Below are 11,527 nucleotides of genomic sequence, written 5' to 3' on the forward strand. Positions count from 1 at the left end.
GGTTTCCCTTGATGCATCCTGTTGACAGCTTTATTGTTTTCATCAGTTGTTTGAGATGGAACATCTTGAAATGTTGGGACTGTTGCCATTATTGTTTCCTTGAGTTATTGTCCAAAATGTTAAGTGAAAAGATAATTCCGTTGCATAAGCAAGGAAAGAAACACAAAAAGACACCAAAGGCTGTGAATGTTCAATTAGAAACTGAATCTGGGAACGGTAGCTACCCCACATGGTGGCAGAAGGAGAAAGTACAGCAGAATACTTAGCAGGCAGGTGGTTATAATTTGCAGTTAGTGACAAGTTTTCAGTCAGACTTGGTGGCAGTAGTGACTGTGGTTTTATTTTCTGCATTATGTTGCATACTAAACGCTGAAAGCTTCCATCTTCCTCAAACCTCAAAATGGACTAGAAGTACACCACTACTAACCTAGAGGCACCACAAAAGTCTGCTTTATTTAGCAGTGGTATGTTAAATATAAAAACCTGCAAAGAATAGCAGTGATGCTTTGCATGGGGAAATTTTTCTGCCAGAATTCGAGTGCATACATTTTCAGTTTGAAAGCAGGACTTCACATTTTTCTTCTCAAAACTTGTAATGCTTGTTCTCAAAACTTCGGCTCTCTTTCAAATATTCATTGTTCTTTCTCAAACCTTTTTCCTCACACTCGGAGTCGATGCCAGTTAATGCCAAAAACTGCAGTGACTAATATTTTTCAGTTTCTTCCAAGCTTTCGAAAGCAGAGCGCACACACACCAGCCTGCTAAACACTGTTCATTTTCTGTTTTTAGGTTTGTCTGAGGAACATGAAGTCCAAACACCAGCTTTTACCGACACAGTCCGACTTTACCGCCAGGCTCAAGGGCACTTTGGCACCTGGGAGATGATGTGTGGTGTACCATCACAGGTAAAACATACTGAACGTATGACCATATTTCCGCCACATACCAGTGACTCACCATGTGTGTTCTGAGTTGGGACTGAGAGTATCTGGTTTGGATCTCGTGGTAGATATGAAAGCTTTTGTTTATTGCAATTGAAATAGCTGAACATAGCTAAAACTACAGGTTGATTCTCTGAATTAAAACACAAACCTAGACATGTATGCAGTTCATCAATCCAACTGTTATAATACAATAAGAGAATTCAACTACAGTGGTTGTTGTCTTTATATGACAACTGAATTATGTTTCAGTATTAGTATTACACTGTGACAGTTGTGAGCTGTTTTTACAGATATTGAGTCTAAAGCATCTCCAGAGGAGCTTCTTATATTCTTTGGACACATATCAAAACCAGAAGTCATAATGGAATTTGAAGATTTCTGTTGTTCTAGTTCATGGGTGGGCTACTCCAGGCCTCGAGGGCCGGTGTCCTGCAACTTTTAGATGCGTCTCTATTCAACACACCCGAGTCAAATAATGAGGTCATTAGCAGGACTCTGGAGAACTTGACTGCATTTAGGAGGTGATTCAGCTGTTTTATTCAAGTGTCTTAGACCAGGGAGATATCTAAGAGTTGCAGGATGCCGGCCCTCGAGGGCCAGGATTGCCCGCCCCTGTTCTAGTTACATACTAAGCTATTTGAGAAACTCCAGTGTGACTCTTAGGAGATTCAAGCATCTTTTTCTGCAGCTGTTTTTACTCATGGAAAAATAAAAGTCAACACTTTAAGCCTCACAACAATCTGTTTTAATGTGCTAGGTGAGAATAAAAGAGTAAAACATTTTTTTTGCAGATTGTCAGAGTAAGAGCAACCAATGGAAGTGATTAGATAAGCAGTAGTCTGTTCATCCCCTGGCCTCATGCAGGTGGCACCATTGTTGCCAGTGCACAGATGTTCTACCATGATACTCCAGTTTCTGAATCTTTGTGAACATACAGTCTGCCAGTTGAGCCAGACTGGCAGACTGGCTCAAGTACAGGATTCCTTGCAGATCCTGTCTAACCTGGTGATGGAGAGCCTCCTGCCTGAGCTGCGGGAGCTCATCTCCCCCCGACTCAAAGGAAAACTGCATGAGAGGCAGAGGAACTGGATGCTGGTGAGACACTCTTTCACTTGTCTTCAGCTTTGAATTTAACAAACAATACTCATAGCTAAAATTCTGTTTTATGTCTTTTATTCCCCTATTTTTGGCAAAATGAGAAATTTTATAAATTTAAACTCTTTTTGCTACTCTCTTTATTTTACTCTACTCTTTTGTCATGTTTCCACGATCAGTATTGGATCCGTTTTATTTTATAGAAATGATTCTTAAAAAAACTATTAAGAAATTACGCTTATTAGCCACTTTATTTATTTATAAAATCAGTACTGCTGTAACAGGAGTGTAATCCTTCAGCTATGTGTTCTGTGTGCAGATCACAGATGCGGTGTACAGTTTGGTGCAGAGCCAGTGTCAGAGCCAGTATGAAGTGGCGGTGCAGAAATGTGAAGCAGCGCGCTCCACTCTGGAAGCTTTCATACGAACAGATATGGATCAGATCATCACATCCAAGGAGCACGTCACCAACAAGATCAAAGGTCAGCAGCATCAGCCTGTTCCTTTTCCTGGGTGATCAGTGTCTTTAAGGGCTTCTTTGGCTGCTATTTTAAAAAAGATCATTTAAAATGAACTGACTTTCAATATTCTCCAGTTTCTAGGTGGTGATCTAATTTTGATTTCGGAAGTTTTGTATTTACCAATATTATTAAAGGTTAAGGAAAATGACATTAAAGCTACAGTATGTAACTTTTGTAAAAAAGAATATATATATATATATACTTTTTGCATATTTGCTAAAACTATCATTATGTTCTGACAGTGTAATATAAGTCAGATAATCTGTGAAAAAAACTGAGCTCCTTTGCTTTCGCCCTGCTGTCAACTGGACAAATACACAGCTCTGACAGAAACAACCAATCAGAGCCAGAAAGAGGGTCTTAGCACTTATTACCCTATTGTATGCACTGCTCACACCCTCCCTCTCACTCTCTGCTAACCTACATCTGATTCACTACAGCAGAGCCTGTCAGGAATGCTCTGACTGGTTAACATGGTCACCGATGATGGCAGATAAACAGTTTCCTGAAACAGTTTCTCCACTGAGCGTTCACTGCTCAGTGTGTATTCCACACACAGTGAGCAGTACGTTCACAAGGTTGATTGATCCTCCTGTGATTGGTTGTTTTTGACTGGAAACAGCGTATTTTCTCAGACGACCATAGTAGGTCATGGAAGAGGTGAAGTAGCTTGATTTTTTTTTATATGGTGAAGACATAGTGACACTTTCAACAGATATTTAAAAAACATATTTTTGTAAAAGTTCCAAAAATATAAACAGTAACTTAATAAACTTGACAAGACCTTTTCATATCTATGTTAATGCTGTGCTCTGGACCTCCTAAATCCGTATATTGACCTCTGAGACTAAGGAAGGGGATAGAACAGATCTTAGAACATTTCTGCAGTTTTAAAAAGACTGCTGCTGACAACTCTTGAGATTTTGTTTGGGTGTTGATGTTGACAAAATTGTTTAATCATTGTTCAGTCAGGTTCTACCTCCTCTTGTAGTTTTAGTCTATTTGTGAACAGCTTGCAGAACCAGCTGTAGCAGCAGTGAATCAGATGTAGTGAATTGGCACAACTTTATTAGATTTTCACATTATTATGGAGGAACTTTATCTCTTATTTCAGCCAATGTATTCAGACTACTCATGTCCATAGACTGTTAATTTTCTCTGAACAGAAGGCTTACTGATTTTCTAACACTGGCTCAAACCTTTTTGTTCCCTGCTCTCCTGCAGCCGTGGTTCTTCCCAAGGCTGAGAAGTTACTGAAGGTGAGCATCCAGCCTTACATCAGCTCCATTCTGGATGCCCTCATGGAGCCCACCAGCCGAGGCTTCTTTGAGGTCCGTGATGTTTTCTTCAGGGAGCTGGTGGACATGAGCAAGAACAGCCTCAATAACGGTACAAAGGAGACTGTAGCACAGGTAAGCTGGAGAATCAGCAATTTGTACCTCTATTGATTCCATCCCAAATGTAACCATTTGTTGTCATAACAACAAATGGTTGTTATGACCCCTCCTGCTCTTTTCTCCCTAGCACATGGAGAAGATCTCCATGCTAGCCTTCCACCCAGTGAAGATGCAGAGCTGCTATGAAAAGGTGGAGCAGCTGAGTCTGGAGGGGCTGCAGCAGCGATTTGATGTCTCCAGCCCCTCAGTGTTTGTTCAAAGGGCCCAAATCCTCATGAGAAAGGTAATCTGATTCTTATGCTGATATTGAAGGAGCATCATAGGAATTATTACCACCAAGTGTCCATATCGGCACATTGCAGCCTGCACTTGTAGTAGTGGAGGTGAAATAGAATGAGTGCTTAAGGTCCAGGTCTTCTCAGAATGCTGTCACACATTTTGTACAGCTAAAGTCCAAATGCTGGAACTCAGAAAGAAACAGATTAAGTCTAGAGTTCACCCACCAATTTCTGATTTCAAAACTGAAGAAATTCTACTGTACTGACCTTACTTTAATGCATATTTAACACTGAGCAGCAGACTGGGAGCAGCTTGGGAGGTATTACAGGATACCACACACTCTCTGTGTGTGGTATCCTGGCTGAAATAAGAGATAAAGTTCCTCCATAATAATGTGAAAATCTAATAAAGTTGTGCCAATTCACTACATCTGATTCACTGCTGCTACAGCTAGTTCTGCAAGCTGTTCACAAATAGACTAAAACTACAAGAGGAGGTGTGTGGATTAGGGTAAAATGAGGTGAGTCTGTGACAGCTGTTTGACCCGAGGTCATGAGATTATTAAAACTTTGTCATTTCTTTGCATTGTTTTAACACATAAGAACATGGCCTAAGCTTTAGATTAAACTTTGGCATTATTTATTTGACAGGGTGTGCATAAGACTGACATTACATGTTCATAAACATGACTTAACACCTGTCATGAAGATGAAGGAGTGTTCATGAATGTTTATGGCTGGTTTCATGAAGTGTCATTCAGTAAATGATGAGACTTTTAATGCAAAGTTTACCATTTTGATGGACTTTTAATACAAGTTATGATGCAACTTTGCATTAAAAGTGTCATTATTTACTGAATGACACCTCATGACAACAGTCATAAACATTCATAAAGACTCCTTCATGTTCATAAGTAGCTCAGAATCAGAGTTCCTTTAAATCTAGACTACAATCTCAACTGTTTAGGCTTGTTTTTGAAACCTAATAATAAAACATTAATCAATAATCTGATGTGCAAAATGTAATGTTGTTGACTGTGTTTTCTATGACTTTGTATTTTTGCATTTATATGATGTATAGGACTTTGAAATGCCTTGTTGCTGAAAGGTGCTATACAAATAAAATCTGATTGATTGATGTGTTATGCCGTGTTTATGATGGTGTCATGTTGGTCTTATACACACCCCATCAAATAAAGTGTTACCTAAACTTTTGTATCAAATAACTTTTTTTGCCTTTTACTTAAGCAAAACAATTATTGAAATATTGTTTTCTGAAGAAGTCACAGAAGGGAAGATGTCTGTCTTATTGCAAATGTTTACCCTCAGCAAATGGACGATGCAGTGTACACATTTGAACAGATCCTCCACCAAAGTCTGGAATCTCAGGGTACTGAGGATCTGTGTAACACCATCCAGCGGTGTCAGGACAGAGTTATAAAGGTACACACACACACACACACACACACACACACACACGTACGTGCATACTGGTGATGAAACCATGCTTCTTCAGGCATCCATTGCCCATAAATCCAGTTTACTGTGCAGTCCTGATGCCACTTATGGAGGAAGTTTTCTGCCATAATCCAAGAGCACACATTTTCAGACCTTGTTTAGCAGTTCACAGCAAATGTAGAGACGCCTTAGACAAAAAAAACATTGTAGCAAATAGAGACAAATGAACAAGCTAAAAAAATATCTAAAAAGAATATAAAGATGTCTACACAGCACCAGAAGAGAGTACATTTAATTTTTTGCAATCGTAGACACTCAAAGTACAAAAAAATGTATTTAAGGGCCAAAAACGTTAACTTTGTATATGTCCCCTTTAAGTATGATCACTTATTCCCAAACACTCAGTACTCACTCTTTGAGGTTAATAAGGAATGTCCCTGATGGAACTGTTAGCGTTTTCTAGTTTCTTCTGTGCTTGTTTCTCCAGAAATTTGACTATGACAGCAGTACAGTGAGAAAGCGTTTCTTCCGCGAGGCCCTCCTCCAGATCTTCATCCCCTACATGCTGAAGCAGCTCACCCCATCCTGTGCTTCAGTAAGTCTATGAAATTTACCTGAGCAGAGGACATGATGAGGGTGATGCATGGTGTGTTTTGAAAAGATGGCCACTGTTTAGTAATTGTAACTTTAGATATGAAGACGTTCTGACTTTTCTTGTTGTGAACACCAGGAGCTTCCCCGCTTCCAGGAGCTGATCTTTGAAGACTTTTCCCAGTTTATCCTGGTGGAAAACATCTTTGAAGAAGTGGTTCTGCACTCAGTCATGAAGGACATCATGATGGGTCAGTCTTCTAATGTGTTTTTTTTTCTGTTTTTGGATTTATATTATTTTATATGCAAAATAAATTTATATTGTTTTTATATTGCTCACACCAGCTACAGATTGCAATGGCATATCTTGGCTATGACTGGTCAGGAAACAGTTGTGGTAGCTCTCAAAGGAAGGAAAGTCTTCCTTATATGGTCACATTTGTTGTTTTATAAAAGGACTTGTCATACATATTTGGATATGGAAGGACACCATAGTGGTCATAGCACTGTCAGAGGTGGATAGAGTAGTCAAACATTGTATGCAAGTAAGGGAAACACTACTTCAACATATTTTTGCTCAAATAAAAGTAATAAGCAACTATCCAAAAAAAATTACTCAATGAGCAAAAAGTATTGGTGCTACTTGAGTACCAAGTAACTCATCAAAACATCTGATTTAATATTAAAAAAATGTTATCAGACAAACAAAAATATAAAGTTATGTGCAAAGTTTAGTATTTTAAAGATTAAAATTGCAAAACATGCAAATGAATAACAAATACTCAAAAACAAATTGAGCCTAATAAAACACTTTTCTAAATATATGTGTTTCAATATAAAACATATTAAGCTAATACATATGGCATGTACACGTGTGTGTAAGAACAAAACAGTGATATTTATTATATATTTTGTGTCTGGTGCATTCTAAGTTAAAACATGTTTGTTGTTCATTTAGTGAAGCTGCTGATGGTGTGTAGACAGACTTTTTACTTTAGTAAGAGTGATTCTTCATAACAATATTCCTAAAGTAAAATTTAGAAGGGTGGTGTTGTAAAACTACTCCTAAAAAGTACATTTAAAATGTAATAAAATAGCTAAAATAATAATAAATTGTCAGATTGGAATTGTTTAGAAAAAAATTAATTATTTATACTTCTAAAATAAATTCCTGTACATGTGAATATGTAAATGCATATTCAGTTGAAGACAGAGCTGTCAGATAAATTGACAAGGAACATGGCCCCAGTAAGACAAGATGTCAGCTGGAAACATGAAACGGAATATCTTCAGGAAAGCTGATTCAACTCGGCACTCTTCAAAACATGTTGGCTGTTTTATTTTTATAAAATGCTATTTAGTTAAAAAGTTGCAAAGAAAGCCCAAGCTGTTGACTCCATACAGTGGAAAGGAATAACTTTAGAGCTTGGGTTCATAGCTTTTATAAAGAAATATGTTTTTACATATTTGTTAAAGCTGTCACTATGTTGTGACAGTATAGCATCAGACAGATAATCTGTGTAAAAAGTCAAGTGGAAGGCCTTAAAACTTTGAAGACTGTTTTAACATGGCTTCTTAGAGAACTCGTGATGTGAAAAATAATAGGGTTCATTACATAAACTAGACATTGTTGTTCAGAAGCTGTGGTCCAAAAGTAAGAAACTCTGTCTTGTAATCTTCCGATTACAAGACGACTAGTCTACTCACTGAGCTACAGTTGCCCCAGAGATTTACAAAGCAGAAAATAGCTCTACATCTATTTTCTGTTTATGTTTATTTAGCTCAGCTTGTAGATGCTCATCCTCAACCTGTTGTTGCTTTGTTTTCCAGCTGTGAAGGAGGCAGCAGTCCAGAGGAGACACAACCTGTACAGGGACAGTATTGTCCTTAGCAACAGTGACCCCAGCCTCCATCTGTTGGGAGAAAGCCCGTCCATTGACTGGGCAGAGAAGTATGGAGGAAAGCAGGAGGAAGGAGAAGAATTGGAGGAGGTTTCTGAGGGTGTTAGTGAATCCTCAGAGTCCCAGAGGATAAGAAGGGTAAAGCAGGTGGTATCAATGATCCAAGTGGAAGGCTCCAGTGAGTTGTTCAGGGACACACCTACCATTGATGTGATCCTAGAGGAGAATGATGGAGCTCAGGAGGAGAAAGCAGATGTTGAAGCTACCACACAGACCAGATCTCCAGTGCCCAAAGTGACCGAGAGCCAACCAGACTCTGCCAATGGTTCAGCCTTAAACAAAGAAGAAGCTAACCCAGAAGAGCTGAATAAGGGAAAGGACCCAGTCGAGGTTGATTCAGCTGTGAAAGATGCATCAGGTAATGTAGAGAAGGAACAGGGAGAAAACCTCCAGCCTGTGGTCAAAGAGGAGCCATCCCCAGACAAGCAGGAGATGCAAGAACCTTCACCTTGTTCTGAGGAAATATTGTCTGATGGCACAAAAACAACTCCAGAGAATCCTTCAGACTTGTCCAATGGTTTTGTTTTAGAGGTAGAGAAAGCCAACACAAAGGATCTGTTGAAAGAAAATGCTGCATTGTCTAACTATGCTGTAGACAGTGCTTCAGATTTAAGTGAGGAGTTTAAAGAGGTTAGCAAAGCAGTTGCAGAAGAGGAAGCACTCCAGGAATCAGAGGAACATCTACAACTTCCACCTCCTTCAGAGGAAACAGCATCTGAGGCTACACACACAACTCTTGAGAACCCTTCAGAAATGTCCCATGCTTCAGACTCGAAGGAAAACGAGTCAAAAGCAGCTGAACCATGTGACCAAGACGTCCCACCCCAGGCTGAACTAGCTGCAGATGGGGCTTCTGTTAATATACAGGGAGAGGAAAATAAAGAATGCCACCAACCAGTGTCAGAGGAGCTGCCACATCTCAACCAGGAGGAGATGGATAAGGCAGTGCCAGTGTCAACACAACTTGAGGAAACTAGGGAATCAATTCCAGAAAACCCTGTACTCCAACATAATGACAATGGCTTCCAGTCTCTCACCGCAAAGGTGGAGGAGCAGGGAGAGGTGATTTCCACATCTGTCCCTCAGCCCCCAGAGTAACTCTTTGTGGGAAAGGAGGAAAATGTAGCCAACGCAGGGCACAGAACTCGGGACTCTGTGAACAAAAATCAATGTTAAAATAATTTCCACATGGCGCTCTCAAACTGAGCCCTGCTCTGTTTCATTCCTTCTTTTAGCAGTAAAAGTTATGCTTATGTAACTGCACAAGTTTTCACAACAGCAATCACTAAGCAACCTGTTTTCACCAAGCATGTCCAAGTCAACCACTGTTTTCCCAACTTTTCATTCACCAGGAAGACCCTGAGCTTTTTTACTACACATACCACACATTTATTTTCTCTTCAACTACAAATATGAGCACAGTGGATGATAATGGTGTGACAAAGACCAGTTGCTTGAACACTCTTGTTAAGGTACCTTTGTTGAAAAGCCTGTTTGTTTAGCTTTTCAGTCTGTTTTAACAAACTGTTGTGACTTTTAGAAATCTACAAGTTAGTATTTTTTTAATCAGTTAATCTGATGTAAGCAAGTGTCTGTGTTCAAGAATCGGCGAGATAATGAGCTCAGACCAAGTGAGAAAAACCCAGAGTACAGTTGAATCAAACCGCTTCTATCAGTCAATAGCAGAACAAAGATAGGTATTCAACACTATTTCAATGGGTTTCTGTCCTTCCAAACCTGTGCATATTATGTATAAAACTTTGTATGGAACAGAGAACCACCTAACTGTCACTTTTACATACATACATACATATATATATATATATATATATATATATATATATATATATATATATATATTAATTAATCATTTCATGATTGTTTACTGAATTCTTCCTTTTCTGTTATTTATTTTTCACTCTTTTTTTCTTTTTTTTTGACTGGAGTATATTTTATGTAGTTGTCTCTTGTGTGAATCAAGTCAAACAGTTATTGAAATTAAACCATTATCCATTAAACGAAAACAGTTTTTCTCAACCTTTTTTGGCCCCTATCCATTATACAGGTCCCTTACTGCCTCCCATCAAAGAAGATGTAGGCTACTTCCACTGAATATTATTTTATGATTATTATGACTATCATTATTCAGGGTTTCCTCCAGAAAATTTGCTAAGCTTGGTAGTAAGGGCAGTCACCTTGCGCCCTTCTGCGTTTCTGAGTTAAAATTTTTTTGGAAATTTGGAAATTTCTTGTCAGATTCACAATACTTCAAAATAACTTTTGTGTTGGTCTATTACATAAAATCTCAAAAAGACATAGTTGTGGTTGAAATCCTTAAAGGTTTTGCCTTTAAGGATTTCTACTTAAAGGCAACCTCTACTTCTCTTATAGGAAATACATAAATGTTAGTGAAACTCAGTTAGTAGTAAACAGATTTCCCTTGAGTTAATGTTACATTTGCATTATGTATTAACAATTCAGAAACGCCAACTGTGGTTGGTAGTGGTGAGGAGAGACGCAGAGACCCAGGTAGAATGATGAATCGGATGAATTTAATGATATTGATGCTCAGACAGTCTAAGACAGGCAGCACGGCAGGAGACAAGCGCACAGCTAAAATGTCGGTAGCAACTGACTAACATGCGAGCGAACACAAACCAGGACTTCGCAGTTCCACTGGAGAGTGTAGACAGCAATTGACATTAGACATACGTTAGACAAGGACCCGACGAAGAACACAGATGACAGGTGAGACTAAATACACACGGGGTAATCAAGGGAACGAGACACACCTGGGAGACAATCAACGGGGAAGACGCAGAGATGGAGACACAGGAAGCAACTGAACACAAAAAACTCTAAAAATAACTACACAAAAACACGATCATGACACTATAAAGTCTTTAAAAAAAGGCAAACATAAAAAAAAAAAACAATTAAAATAAATGTATATTTTTTGGCAATTTAACCATTTCATCCGTGACTTGTCACTTGTTAGTTTGTAAACTGGTGAAGATGGACAGTGGTTATGGAGTTAAGGAGAATAACAAGACACCTGGCGTCACTCTGTGTTCACATTCTGACCATACTGTGTTGTCATTTTGCTTCCAACAATTTCACCAGAGACTCTTTAACCTGTCTTTGCCATCTGTTACCAATAGTATATATAAGCAGAAAATGCTTAGCGTGGAGGCCCGCCAGGCTTAAAATACAGTGGGGGAAACCCTGATTATTGTGCTCTCTTGATTTGTATCATTTCTGTATTTATCATCAAAAATCCCT

General features: G+C 38.8%; 1 protein-coding gene across 1 annotated transcript in view; it reads left to right on the forward strand.

Moving 5' to 3' along the window:
* The window catches only part of LOC103141942 (niban-like protein 1), a 40,148-nt gene extending 30,278 nt beyond the window's left edge, over nt 1-9,870 (forward strand). The window contains exons 6-14 of the mRNA XM_007557775.2: nt 790-905; nt 1,935-2,039; nt 2,359-2,521; nt 3,785-3,972; nt 4,085-4,240; nt 5,565-5,678; nt 6,181-6,288; nt 6,424-6,535; nt 8,115-9,870. Coding sequence (XP_007557837.2) covers nt 790-905; nt 1,935-2,039; nt 2,359-2,521; nt 3,785-3,972; nt 4,085-4,240; nt 5,565-5,678; nt 6,181-6,288; nt 6,424-6,535; nt 8,115-9,343 — 2,291 coding nt within the window. The 3' untranslated portion in view covers nt 9,344-9,870. The remainder of the gene's footprint in view (nt 1-789; nt 906-1,934; nt 2,040-2,358; nt 2,522-3,784; nt 3,973-4,084; nt 4,241-5,564; nt 5,679-6,180; nt 6,289-6,423; nt 6,536-8,114) is intronic.
* The last annotated feature ends 1,657 nt before the right edge of the window (nt 9,871-11,527 follow it).

Source organism: Poecilia formosa, unplaced genomic scaffold, assembly GCF_000485575.1.
Source record: "Poecilia formosa unplaced genomic scaffold, Poecilia_formosa-5.1.2 Scaffold91, whole genome shotgun sequence".
Lineage (NCBI taxonomy): Eukaryota > Metazoa > Chordata > Actinopteri > Cyprinodontiformes > Poeciliidae > Poecilia > Poecilia formosa.